Below are 14570 nucleotides of genomic sequence, written 5' to 3' on the forward strand. Positions count from 1 at the left end.
GAATCATTATGCTGAACAGCAAAGGTAGGCCAGAAAAGACACTGCAGCTCTGAAACCACCCCCCTCCGCTACCACCAGAAAAACCCACAACTGAAATCCAGGTTTCCATTGTCTTGTCCTCTGCCAGCACCTTCCAATAACAGCATCATGGCTTCAGATGACACGTGTGGCCTGACAACAGTGCTGATCAAAACAAAATGCCCAAAAAAACTCACAGTGCTAAAAAACCCCTCCACAAATCTGAAAGACTTAAAGCTCTACATCTTAATTATACACACGTTCCTAGCAACATAATGTTGCAGCAGGCTTTCAAGTCTAGTTTTCACCTTTCTACAATAGCAATAGTCATGAAGGGGGAATGTTAACCAATAAATATGCTCGTCACAACCAAACATAACAGATAACTTGCCTGTAGTCCAACGCCTTTAATACCAACCGCTTTTAGCGTAAAATAACATCACTGGGCAAACGTACAGCAACATACAACATTCCTCATATTTAGACAGTACTAACTCATTCATAGTGCTAAAATGAAAGCTCTGATCTCCGTATCACATATAAACAAGAAAAGAAGGTTCCTCAAAAGAGGTAAAAAGGAATCTGCCGATTTTGCATAGTGCATCACTCACAAAGGAACTACAACACCCTCTAACAAAAAGTGATTAAAAGCCATTTCATCTCTAAATTAACATCAGACTTGCCAAAAAGTCAAATCACTTCTCCGCATTACAGCGAGGGCCAACATCGATGTTTGAAGCACAAGAACATACTCACATTCTCTATGAACTGCGTATTGGACAACATAAGAAAGTCATTGAAGACGTTGTGAAGGCGACAGTCCGTGGCTTTTGTTTCGCTAATCAATCCATCTACCTGCTTTTTGATTTCATGCGTCCTGGAAATGGTTTGCTGGGAGAACTCTTGCAGAAAACGCAGAAGCTGTGCACAGCAGAGGGAAGCGGCAGTCAGCATCCAGCTCCTTTTTCTTTCGGCCCGTTTACGAGGCGGGCAGAGCCGAGCGCACGCTGCAAACCCGCATCAGCACACACAGCGCCCACATCACAGCACCCCCCGCGCACCCAGGGCCACCCCCGCCCACACCGCATCCCGCCCTTCCCTCCGGCACAGCTCCCGCCTCGGCCCGCCCGGCCCGGAGGGTTAATGCCGTGTGGGAGCCTGGCGGCCGCCGGGCCCTACCGGGGCTGCACCCCCCGCGCCCTCCCGAGGCGGCCGGGCCCGGCGAGGCCTGGGGGTGCTGGGCGGGGGGCGCCGCCGCCCGTTGCCCCCGCCGCCGGCTCAGGCCCGGAACTCAGGCCCCGGCTTAGGCCCGGAACCGTCCGCACCGCTCACCCCGGCGTCCGAGGCCAAGGACCAGCTCTGGCTGCCTTTACGGATCTCCTCCAGCGACCAGGGCCGCTCCCACACCGGCGCCGGCTCCGCCGCGTCCCGCGGGGCCCCGTTCATCTGCGGGAGAAGGACAGTGAGCCGAGGAGCGGGTGCCGCGCCCCGTCCCGGCGCGGCCCGTTCCGGCCGGGCGACGCTCACCGTGACGGCGGGCCGCGGTGCTCCCCCCACGCCCGCCGGCGCCATCCGCCGCCCCGCTGCGCGCTGCCACGTGACCCGCCCCGCCCCGCGGCCCGCGCGCGGGCAGGGCGGTAGGGGGCGCGCGCGGCCGGGCCGCTCCGTCCCGCCGCCGGAGGGGAGCCCTGAGCCGCGGCTGGCCGAGCGGGGCACCGGGGCGCCGGCTGTGCCACACGGGTGTGCGGCGGCCACAGGCTAACCCCGGCCCGGCCCGGCCCGGCACGGCCCCCACCCGGTCCTAAATGAACCACGGCAGCGAACAGCTCCCGGGAGGTGGCTGAGCCAAGCCGGCTGGGCTGGCTGGCAGCCGGGGAAGGATCTCACGCCGGTTTTTCCTGCCGGTGGCGAGGAGCAGCTCGCCCGGGCAGGGGCGGCGAATTGCCGGGCGGGAGGTGGTTTCGACCACTGCACCTGCTTCGCGGGCCTGGCGCCCTTGACCGAGGGACCGCGCGTGACTTGGAACGGGGACGGGCACAGGGGTCCCCGCTCTACGCTGGGAGCAAAGTCAGGGCCGGCGGGAGCGGCAGCAGGGCCGGCAGGCCGGGGCAAGCTGTCTGCAGCGCAGCAGCGCCCCCTGCTGGAGCACTGCAACGAGCCACGCCGATGCCGGCCAAGCCTTGCAAGGAGAGACGCTCCTTCCTCCTATTTTTCGGACGAAAGGAAGTGCAAGACTTACAAGTCAGGAATCTTAATAAACCCACACCAGAATTCCAGGATTTGCTAGAAGGAAACATTATATACACTAACATAAATAAATGCACCGTGCAAATCGCCAAACTGGGATTCACAGCCAGTTGGTGCTGGGGCTTTGCAGGTCAGACACCCACTCTTAACTTTCTCACAGAGTCATTCTTTTACAATGGATTGAAAAAACTTGTCATAAAACTGTTTCTAAAATGTTCTTTATGACAAGTGAATTAACCAGAAAGGAAATTACAATAAAATCACCTGTTCTTCCAGCTGGTAACTAAAGAATTCATTGGAAGTGGTCAATTTGGATCAGCCCTTGATATTAGCGTGTGTGGTTTATTTACTTACTGCACCTGACTGCACTGATACCACAGAAGACCTTGCGAGGAACCAGGGCACTGGGTGATTTACTTCTTACTTACGTTCCCAATGTAAATAAGAAAAAATGCCCAAGATCTCCAGGTTCTCATATTTTTATGACATTTTATGTCTACATCCAGATACTTGAAGGATATTGCTAGATTAGGGACATAAGAACTTCTAAAAACAAAGTATCATCATATTCATTTTCATTCTATTTTTCTGTGATTCTATAACAAGATAGCACTACTGAACTAGCTCAGACCTTCAACCCTGGTAGAATTTAAAGAATTTTAATATAGATAATAAAGAACTTTAATATAGATAATAAAGCAGAAACTAACAAAGTACAAGTATTAGCCTAGGCTAGTTTCACAACAATGTCTTGAGCAAGGTTGTTAAAAACCACACAGATGGGATTAATCTGAAAATATTCTCCAAGGCTTTCAGTGTTTTGCCATAGTTCCCTCCTCCGCAACATTCCAAAAACTAGAAAAATTTGCCTTTAGTTACTTTCCATATTCACCAAAACGTGGAATAAAATCCAAAAATTCCTTTGTTGTTATCACAAAGTTCAACTGCCCAGAACTTTGTGCATTACAAATGTGAGGTCTATATGCTCTGTCTACTGATGCTGAAAAATGTTGGGTCTTACTATCAGACAGCTTGAGGTCTGGGGGTCTTGCAGATTAGTTTCCATTTTAAAAAAAAGACAGCAACATAGAACCTGAATGTTCCCTTTGGGGAAATTGTTTATTTGTGATACATACACCAGTCTCTGAGTGGAGAGCGCGCTATGAATGGCACAATAAAAATCTGCTTTCAAGGAGTCCCAACCTAAACAGTACAGGGAAGGTCCCTAAAAGCATTTCAGCCCTAAAACTCCTTTTAGAGGGGAATTTAGACAGGTTCCTTTTAAAGGTTAGAGAGAAGATGGCAACAAGAAAAATAAGTTGCTGTTCCCCTCAGAACTTTCCAAGCTAATATGCAATGTAAAGGTATCAAAAATCACGTATGCCATCAGGGACTGATTTGCATATTAAGAACCAGAACATGTAAGACTGCACAGAGCTGAGCTCTCTGATATCCCTGCTTACAGCATGCCTTAGCTCTGTGGCATCACTTGCTACTTGTATGTGGCCACCTGAACAGGCTGCCCAGGGAAGAGGTTCGGTCACCATCCCTGGAGGTATTTAGGGATGCAGTTAATAGTTGGACTCTATGATCTTAAAGGTCTTTTCCAACCTTAATGATTCTATGAGAACTGTGCCTGTGCAGGTCCCTAGGTGCAGATTCCTTAGGACCTTCCAGAGCAGGGCAAAGGTCTTCTGAACCAGTTTGGGGTACAAGTCTTTCCTGCACGGCCACAAGGACAGAAGTTACAGCAGAGCAGTGTTCCTTGTAATCTGCCACTCTCATGCAGCTGCTTAGCCTTGTGTGTTTGCAGCAGTGCGAAATGAGCCAGAGGTCTCTTGGTGGGACTCTGAAAGGCTGCAATAAAACTGTTTAAGGCAGGCTCAGGCAGTCAGGTTACTGGAAGGCCCCTGTGGATTGCAGAGGTGGGCCAGAGTACAGGACTCAAAGGGTCTGAAGAAAATATACACGAGACAGATGTGAGAGGCATAGCACATACTGCAGTTGCTGCTTTCCTTTGCCCTCCAGTTTCTGGAGAAGGGCTAGCACAGCATAATGGGATGCTATAATTGTGCAGACATGGTGCAAGAGGAAACAAACCTTTATGGATCTCTTCCCGGTCCTACTTCAGTCTGTTTTCTGCAGTGTTGCTCCATAGTGGAAAAAGCCACTGCCTATCCATAAATTGACTGTTAGCTCTGTCTAAAAATTTACTACCCCAGACTGCTGCCAGATCATAAATCCTGCTGGTTAGTTCTGATAAGACAACACTTAAAAGTGGAGACAATAGTAATGAAAGTTTGTGGCTCTGCTGTGAAAAATTGCTTACATACAAACCTGGCATTGAGGATATGCCAGAAATTAGAGCTGGTTCTGGAATTTCCCAGAAGTTGAGGATACAGATGTAAATATGTGCCTGCAGTTTGCCTCCTCAGTGTAGTAATGAAATCAGCAGAGTTTGGATTGAGCAGTGGGGGCTAATCCTGGCATACTTAGAGATTCTGTGCTTTAGCAATCTGGATGGCTTTCTCCTGGTGTAGATCCCAGGAAGAAAGAACCTTTCTTTCTATCTAATACACAAAAAAAGAACCTTTACTGTGAAACAAGGCATGGAATGGGGTCAAAAAGTGGTGGGAGGGGTAGTATGAACAGCTGGAATTATCCAAACCAAAAAGCACGCTAGGACTCCTTAATCCACCAGTTTAAGCATAGATTGTATTAGCCTCAAAGTTTATTCTTTATGTCCACAAAGAAACATCTGTGAACACCAGCACAAGAAGGAATTGCAAAGCAGAGGAAATCTAGTATTTACATTCTTGGACAAGCTGACACCCATTCCTTCCCCTGGACCTGGTCCCCAGTGGGGACCCACAATAATTTCCACAGGCCTATATAGGGCTGCACAGAATTTTTAGCAGCTGCAGAATGGCTGTAGAAGACTAAAGACAAGATAATGCAACCCTGAAAATAATTTGGAGGCCAGTATTGCATACTTGTTATGTATGATCGCAGCTTACTGTCTCTTCACAACTTCCGCAAAGCTGAAAGCAAACATTTTCATTAGGAGTGGATCCTGATTACTCTCAAACCAAGTAGTAGATTGTTTTGTCCAGAAAATATCTCTATAAACAACATGGCCAGCTTTAAGGGAGGTATTGTGTATGCTATACCTATTCACTGCTGGGCATATGCAACTCTATTAAAGACAGGATGATTTCTAACACACATACACAGATTATGAAATAACAAGAAATATTCTTTATTCATACAGGATCATTAGGAGGATCTGATCTTTCTCTTCTACTTATTTTTTTTAAACAGTTTGTGTGAAGTAGCTTCTAAATTCCCATTAGCACTTGTCTGTGAAGAAATTACAGTTTACAGTGGACAAAGACTTCAAGGCTTGTGTGACATTCAATATAAATTTAAATATAATTCTTCTTCATAATCTGTGTAATAATATGCCACATAGCTAGCCTAGGTAATTTTTTTTCCCTGTGGCTAGAAACTTTGGCAGAAGTACTGCTTTCTGTTGCCTTATACTGGAAGTGCTAACAAAAGCTGAAACAGACACAGCACTTGGTTAAACTCACAAATATTTACAAGGTACAAAATGAAAGAAAATACCACAGCCCGCTTTCCCAATAGCTAACAGAAAGTAAATATGTTTTTATAACTTGAGAACAGGATGCAAACAAAAACTCAAGTTACAGTTAAAACAAAGAAGCTTTTTTAGCACACAAGAAAGAACCCCAACACAGTTTGTGCATTGTTCTTAATTTTCCCTGCGACTCCTTATTTTCGTGCACAGGTTGTGTTGTATGGCTTGGTATAGACATGGAGAGATATGGTTGTTCAAGCCCTGCAATTACCAGAACTCTCCAGCCTCTAAGAGAAAGTCCCAGCACCTGTGTTACCTGCAGGCTGCAAAAGGACTTGGGGAAGACAAGTGCAGTCAGGGCTTGAAGATGCCTCAGTCTCTGGTGCGTCATGTAGAAAGGAGTGTCTGCAGCACAGGAGCCTGAAGCCCACAGAGGTACTTCTCCTCCTGCTTGGGATTCATTGCTGATTAATGCAAGGACAGAACACACCACTTGCCGACCAGTGTTTTTATTCATTTCAGGAAATTCAAAATCAGCTTGCCTTCAAAATAATTAGTTGTAGCCTGTGTGTCAGCAATAAGCAGACTATAATAACCCACGTCACCTAAAAGACCTTGCTGCTATGTACTAAGTCAAATGACGTACTGCAATAAGTTACTGTGTAAGCAGGAACAAAATAGCCGGGCTGATAGACTCGGTTCAGTTCAGTTAGCTCCTCTGCGCTGGGGCGGCTGCAGCTGGAGTGCTGTGTCCAGCGCTGGGCTCCCCAGTCCAAGAGAGACAGGGAACTGCTGGGGAGGGCCCAGCGCAGGGCTGCAAAGGCAGTGAGGGGACCGGGGCATCTCCCTTGTGACGAAAGGCTGGGAGAGCTGGGCCTGCTCAGCCTGGAGAAGGCTGAGAGGGGACCTGTCAATGTCTACAAATATCTTGAGGGCAGGTGCCAAGAGGACGGGGCCAGGCTCTTTTCAGTGGTGCCCAGCGACAGGACAAGGGGCAGCGGGCACAAACTGCAACACGGGAAGCTCCTTCTTTTAGGGTGACAGAGCCCTGTCACAGGCTGCCCAGAGAGGCTGTGGAGCCTCCTTCTCTGGAGATATTCAAAACCCACTTGGATCATCCCTTAATCATCTTTGCAGCCCTGCGCTGGGCCCTCCCCAGCAGTTCCCTGTCTCTCTTGGACTGGGGAGCCCAGCGCTGGACACAGCACTCCAGCTGCAGCCGCCCCAGCGCAGAGCAGAGGGGCAGGATCACCTCCCTCGACCTGCCGGCCACGCTCCTCCTAATGCACCCCAGGGTCCTTCTGGCTGCCTTGGCCACCAGGGCACACTGCTGGCTCGTGGGCAACTTGCTGTCCACCAGCACTCCCACGTCCTTCTCTGCAGAGCTGCCTCCCAGCAGGCCAGCCCCAGCCCGTACCGGTGCATGGGGTTGTCCCTCCCCAGGTGCAGACCCTACACTTGCCTTTGCTGGACTTCATCAGGTTCCTCTCTGCCCGGCTCTCCAGCCTGTCCCGGTCTCACTGGATGGCAGCGCAGCCTCCTGGTGTATCAGCCACTCCTCCCAGCTCTGTGTCACCTGCAAACGCTCTGAGGGTAGCTCTGTCCCTTCATCCAGGTCACTGATGAGTGAGTTGAACAGGACTGGGCCCAGTACTGACCCCTGGGGAACACCGCTAGCTACGGGCCTCCAGCTACGCTCTGTGCTGCTGGTCACAACCCTCTGAGCTGTGACAATCAGCCACTTCTCAATCTCTGACACATTTAAGGGAGGAACCCGAAGCCATGCATCAAGTCAGTAATGGAATGAAAAAATAAAAAAGCTTCTGAATCACAGTCCCATAGCATTCTACTTCAGTCTTTAGCAAAGCTTTGAAACACGAAACTCACAGGACTGGTAGAATAGTGCTACCCTCCCAGTTTTGTAAACAAGTTAAGAAATTAAACTTTTAATATCAATTGATATGTCATAGTTGATAAAGCAACACAGAGCCAGAATGACTGTGAACTTACATTCCAGGTTAGATACAACAAAGGCTTTCAAGGTGTGCACTTGAGAACAAGGAGTGGTTCCACTAGAGACAATGGAACTACCCACATGGCTAAAGCTGAGGATAAACTTAAGGGCATGAATCAAGCAAAGCACTAAGATCTCATCTGGCTGCAGAAGTTAATGGGAGTTCTGCAACTTTTCTCAGTAGGCTTTGAATCTATTTATACTGAAAATTATATTTGTAATGTATGTGAGCTTTAGTTATCTGTGTGACATGAGCAAATATTTATCTGCATGATACATGGATGTTCTATGGAAAAAGCAGCGAGCTTTGCAAAATATTTGGTCTCTCATTGAGTATTAATCCACCATGAGGACATCTGCCCTCTGGCTGTGCAGGATCTGAAAGCAAAAGCTTTTTTGATGGAAAGTAAGAACATAGAATCATAGAATGGTTTGGGTTGGAAGGGACCTTTAAAGATCATCTAGTCCCAACTCCCCTGACATGGGCAGGGACATATTCCACTAGACTAGGGTGCTCAAAGCCCTGTCCAGTCTGGCCTTGAACACTGCCGGGGATGGGACATCCACAGCTACTCTGGGCAACCTGTGCCAGTGCCTCACCAGTCTCACAGTAGGGAATGTCTTCTTAATATCTAACCTAAATCTACCCTCTCTCAGTTTACAACTGTTACCCTGTGTCCTATCGCTACAATCTCTGATAGTCTCCTTCCCCATCTTTCCTGTAGGCCCCTTTTAGGTATTGGAAAGCTGCTATAAAGTGTCCCCAGAATCTTCTCTTCTCTAGGCTAAACAACCCCAACTCTCTCAACCTGTCCTCATAGGAGAGATGTTCCAGCCCCCTGGTCATCTTCATGGCCTGGACCTGCTCAAGCAGGTCTGTGTCTTTCTTATGCTGGGAGCCCAGAACTGAACACTACTCCAGGTGGAGTCTCACAAGAGCAGAGGAGAATTACCTCCCTCAGCCTGCTGGCCACACTGTTTTTTGATGCAGCCCAGGATGTGATTGGCTTTCTGGGCTGCTAGTGCTCATTGCTCATATTCAGTTTCTCTTGTCCTTCTCCATAGGACTTCTCTCAATCCACTCATCGTCCAGCCTGTATCCATGTTTAGGACTGCCCTGACCCAGGTGCAGGACCTCACACTTGGCCTTGTTGAACTTAATGAGATTTGCATGGGCCTACCTCTCTATCTTGTGAAGGTCCCTCTGGATGGTGTCCCTTCCCTCTAGAGTATCAACTACACCACACAGCTTGGTGTGGTTGAACATGAACCTTGCATATAAAAAGGAAGGAAAAGCATATTCCTTTTTATGTGGAACTGGATACATCAGATTTATACATACTTAGATGAGTAGCTGAAAGCAGCTACAAAGGGAATAAAGCTGTGGAGCAGTTCTAGAGGCATTCCAAAGAATTCTTGCTAGGTGATGCGTACACTTATTCATACTCAGAGACTTAATTCCCATAAGACTGACATTGCATCTAAAGCTATTAAAGGATCATGACTTCATTTGCTGCTGATAGACTGCAGCTGCAGAGCATACATCAATCCTGATACACAGAAGTGGCCTCTCCTGACCACAACAGTGGCAAATCCAGTCTAGCAGATTATGATGTTTCACTCCAAGAACATTATTCTAAACTCTTGCTTATATTCCAGAGTTCCTCAACAGTAATGAATTTAAATTAGTTCATTTAAGCCAGTGCAAAAACATTTAATTGCACTTAAAATTAATCTCTCTAGCAGTTTCTCTTTAGCTGACAGGGAATTTACATAAAGTACTATTACCAAACTACTACTTAAACCTATTGCTAGGTGTAAATCAACATAACATTTACTACATTTAAAATAAAGGAAGAGCACCCACTAGGTTTTACATCAATTTAACTAAAAGATTTTTAAATAGCCTGGAAGCGAAATCAGAGGAATGAGGCTTTTCTTTCTCTCTCCAGCTCTAAAAACATACTCTACAAACGGCCTGGTAACAATAGACTACCTTGAGCTGTCAGTTGCCAGTGGATCATGAAGCAGGATTATGGGGACAGGACAAGGCTAAATGGCACCACCTTCCTTTCCATCACCCCAAATCAACCTGCCTTTTAGAAGGTTCTGTAAAAGTACTTCTAACCATTACAAAAATAATACCTTAATAGCTTGTCAGGATAACCTTTTCAGAGATTTCTTCAGGTGTCAACACTTCAGAGAAAACTTCCTGAGAGGCTGAAAGAGACTAGACATGTTTAGCAACATTCAACTGGAAAATTAGGAAAGATCTAAGTATGAAATCCTTAGCAGCTGTCCTGCTAATGAAGCCTTAAATCTGTTTCTTGCTTTTTAGTAGTCTTTCATTCAGAAAAGGGAGACCTTAAACCTGTGTTTTTTCATAACCCAGCTATATCAGCTTCATGGGAATATTGAAAATTATCAGAAACAGCTGAGCTGATCACAAGGATCACATAGGATCACAAGTTTTCATAGGATGGCTTGTCAGTAGTTTTTGTTTCTCCTCATGCTACATGACAACTGGTGAAAAAAGCAAATTATTGCAGTGCTGTGGAAGCAATCATTCTTGGAATTGATTGGAAAACTCATTGGAGAAGTAGTCAGATGTAAGACTTTAGGAAGGGATTGAATTCTTTTACAGCAAGATCTGCATATCCTGAGGCAGAAGGTTCAAAGGCATTCAGAGGCATGCCAGCCTACCAGCAGACAATCAGCAGCACAGCTGGCAGGGCACCAGCATCTTTATCAAGAACTCCTTGGCAGAAGAATAAGGTGTTCTGCCTAGCAAGTGCTTTGAAAGCAAAAACAGTCTTGTGTTGAGCTCTCTGTCAAAAAGCACAAAAGGACTGGCATAAAATTTCCTGTCAAGCCCAGAGTGACCTGGGGATAGCAAATCCTGGACATGGCAGGTGAATGAAAGGGAATGCTGTGAAACTGGTGCAATAGGTTGGTGCCCATTGTCTGTAGTTTCTCTATACTAGTATGAAACCCTTATATCAAGTGATCTGGGAGAAAATATGAAATAATTGCTGATAGATTTTGCAAATAATGATTAATATGACAAATAATGACTAAGTCTGGTTGTCTGGTGAAGTGGTGAAATAAATGGTGCTTACTTAATGCTTTAGAGATTTTTTTTTTTATTTTTGTAGGAATAGGAATTTTTAAAGATTCTGTAAAACTTAAAATCTACATTAACAACTGAGAGTGCCCCTGAGAGAAGTTTAAGGATAGAGTGCAAATGTTTTGTATCGAACAATATGGTGCTTAAGACAGCAGGTGTGATCCCTGGATATATATACAGTAAAAAGCATTATGTCCTTCATAGTATCTAGGGTCATTTCCACAGCACTTAGAAGCTTTTATACCTTGTTCTGTACTCAGATTTGAAATGAGATACTGTCAATTGGAGACTTTTCAGAAATGGGTTACAAGAATGAAAGGAAATCCATGCTGAACAACTGGAGACCAGAACCATTGTACTCACCCAAGAGAAGTTATAAGCTGACTTGACACTGTAAGTACAGACAAGAGGAAGATTTTGATGATAAAGTACTATTACCTAGTATGCCAGAAGCAAAGCATGAGAAAGGAAATTTATTGAATTTTCTCAAAGACATAAACATGACTTTCATGAAACGAAATTTTTAAAACATGCAGTGATTATATCAGAACAACAACAACAAAGAGTCAAGTGTATTGTCTGTAAAACTGTATGCTTAGTAACTTTTAATTAATTATGTATTTCTTACTAAAGGATTATCAAACCTGCACAGGCTTCAACTTCAGCATTTCCTCCAAGAAAGTCATGGTATTGCTTCATGCGATATACTTCACATTTTTTTGCTTCTCTTGAATTCTTTGGATTGAATACATCCAAAACCTGAATTAATTGTTATTAGTACTCAGTAATACATAGTGCATAGGAAGAAATGAATGGCAAATTTTCTTGCCACCATTCCAAAGTATTTACAGCTCTGTGTTTAATTTACTTTAAAACCAAAATAAGCCCAAAATAATTTAGCTTGTAGTACAGCCAAATTTTATTGCATTTATTTTTCCAAAGTTTCTAAATATAATCTTAAAATCATATGCCAAATTTCCTGTAGCTGGTGATAAATCTCCCTCAGGAATGAATTTAAATTTGCTTGCCAGCATCTGTAACAATGTCTTTTTGAAACATAGGTAGGGCCACAGTCTCTTATTTCATTCTAAAAAGAGGTTGCAGGAGCAAGAGAAGGCAGAGTATTTGATTAGCACTCTGAAATTTATCACTGCTTGTGAAAGTACTTTGAACATATAAAACTGATCATAGAATCACAGAATGGCTTGAGTTAGACTGGACCTTAAAGATCATCTAGTTCCAACCCCACTCCACTAGACCAGGTTGCTCAGAGCCCCATCCAGCCTGGCCATGAACACTTCCAGGGATGGGGCATCCACAGCTTCTCTGGGCAACCTGTGCCAGTGCCTCACCACCCTCACAGTAACATCATATACTCTATCGCAGTTATTCAGGTCAAAGCCTGAACAGTCCCACAGGAGCAACAGCAGGCTTTTGATTTGAGAGGAAATCCTTATTTTACTTGAGGAGAAAGAGAAATGTAGTGTGATCCAGCCTTAACTAAGATCTAAATGTTAAAGAGGTTTTAATACCGGTAATGGCCAAGTACCTTCAGTTATCTTACAGCACACTATGGCATTAAGCATGAGTATGCAAAGATCTGGCAAAAGCTCCCTAAGTTATTAATACCTAGTTACCTAGTCTAAGCATATTCTAGTCCACTAAAAGCAGAAATGGTCAGCAAGCGTTTCCTGCCACAGCTGAAAAAAGATCCCCCAACTGTACAATATTACCTACAGCTTAGCTATCAGTACTTGTATTTCGTCAGAAAGGCATTTCATCTAAGCACAATGCTTCCAAGGAATACAAAGTTCTGGGTTCAACCTTTTACCCAGGTCAGTGCTCTACAGAATCAAACATTTTCTCATTGCCAGCTGGTGAAATTTTAGTGATTTCTTTCAGAAATGTCAACATAACTGCATTTGAATTGAGTAAGCTTTTTCCCCTAGACTTGAATTGCTCAACCATAAAATACGTGCTCTCAGATTCCACATAAAGCACTTGCAGAGTTCTTCTGGAGGCTTGGAGCTCTCTGTAAGCCAAGGATTCCACAATGGTAAGCCAAAGGTTTAAATTTCTTTTAAAATGGGGATACAGATAGCTAATTTGCTTTAAAACTGAAAAAGAAGGGTATTTAAGAGAATAATAATTACACATTTTCCAACATGGATATATTCTATTTTAAAAATGCAAAATGCAAAGAAAGTAAGACCTTTGTGAAGATTACTGCAAATCTTGTCCTTTGTTTTGTAATTCTTTGCAAGAAACTGTGTAGATATATCTTGTCTTTCACTTGCCATTATCCTTTTCTCAGAATTGTGAAAGTATTCAGAATTTTGTAAACATATAGGACCATGCTTTTAAAACCTTTAGATGTGAAACACAGTTTGAAATATAGTCCCTTTACAATAAAAGGTGTAATAATGTGTTTCGTCTACATTTCTATTTGATCTATCAAGTTGTTTCCTGTTTCAGCTCTCCCAAACTTCCAAATGTGAATCTGAATCAACAGTTAAGTAATGCTAAATAGACAGATGAAGCCCTGTGGCCCAGTTTTCCTCAAATTTATGCTCACATAATCCACAAAGGTGTAGACATCAATTAGTACCTTTGATGAGAATCTCAGGAAATACGTACATTTTACAGAAGAGGCAGCAGTTTCTGTAGTATATGTAGATTCATAAATAAAGGGAGAAATTATCATCTACTACTTTCTCTGCCTAAGATTTCCTAAGGGCTTGTCTATACTCAGACAAGACTTAGTTGAACAAAATTATCTGGTATCTCATTCCACAATAATTCACCCAGTTTCAAAGGCCATTAAATCCAGTTTGGAAGATTCTGTTCTGCAGGATGGCTGGTGGCACCCCCTTTTTAAGAGAGCAAACAAGTGGGGGGGGGGGGGGGGGGGGGGGGAAGATTCCTTGAAGTGCCTTGCTCAGAGACTGGCCAGAACAACGCAACTCTGACAAGAGCCCTTGACACCACTGAGACTGTAATAAAATAACCTCTCCCATTTCTAACAAAGGTTTCTAGTAAAGGATACTGTTTCTACCAGTGCTTTCTTACCTGTTCAACACCCTCTGTGCTCAGCATACTTACGCATGGGCTCTTTACTGCTGACTGTCTGTTGCTTAGCTGACATATCTTTGGTTGCTCCAGCAAACGGCGTTGGTTAATCCAGACAGTGATTAGACACCACAGACTCCCAGACTACCCCTTCTGTTTCTGTTTAGATTCAGTGAAAGTTCCAGAACTTTGGTCTTTAGGGAGAAGGGCATGCTCAAGTTCATTTAACTGCTAGTTCTAGGAAGAGAAAGATAGGGTAAAATGTTGGAGTGAACAAAGGATAAATATTCACAGGAGACAGCCCAGCATAGCAAAAGAAGGATTTTAGTCTCTTCTATAAATACATGAGTGACAGCAGTAGTAGAACTGGCCTGTGCTGTTACAAACACCTGAAACAATTTGGAGGAAAACCACGACCAAACTCAACATGGATGAATAATACACAGTGAGGAGTATCCCAAGCATGTTGAGATCCTCTGTGGAAAGCCACAATG

The 14570-nt window shown here is 44.7% G+C and overlaps 2 protein-coding genes across 5 annotated transcripts in view; one reads left to right on the forward strand and one right to left on the reverse strand.

Moving 5' to 3' along the window:
* WASHC2C (WASH complex subunit 2C) overlaps window positions 1–1639 on the reverse strand; it is a 41965-nt gene extending 40326 nt beyond the window's left edge. For all 4 annotated transcript variants that reach the window (XM_080401560.1, XM_080401561.1, XM_080401562.1 and 1 more), the window contains exons 1-3: window positions 1546–1639; window positions 1351–1464; window positions 775–939 (exon numbers count right to left, since the gene is read on the reverse strand). In XM_080401560.1, coding sequence (XP_080257686.1) covers window positions 775–939; window positions 1351–1464; window positions 1546–1590 — 324 coding nt within the window. In that variant the 5' untranslated portion in view covers window positions 1591–1639. The remainder of the gene's footprint in view (window positions 1–774; window positions 940–1350; window positions 1465–1545) is intronic.
* Window positions 1640–1724: 85 nt separating this feature from the next.
* Window positions 1725–14570, forward strand: part of NPY4R2 (neuropeptide Y receptor Y4-2) — a 43962-nt gene continuing 31116 nt past the window's right edge. Inside the window, exon 1 of the mRNA XM_080401732.1 lies at window positions 1725–12842. Coding sequence (XP_080257858.1) covers window positions 12681–12842 — 162 coding nt within the window. The 5' untranslated portion in view covers window positions 1725–12680. The remainder of the gene's footprint in view (window positions 12843–14570) is intronic.

This window comes from Falco punctatus (assembly GCF_963210335.1).
Source record: "Falco punctatus genome assembly, chromosome: 9".
In the NCBI taxonomy this organism is placed as follows: Eukaryota; Metazoa; Chordata; class Aves; order Falconiformes; family Falconidae; genus Falco; species Falco punctatus.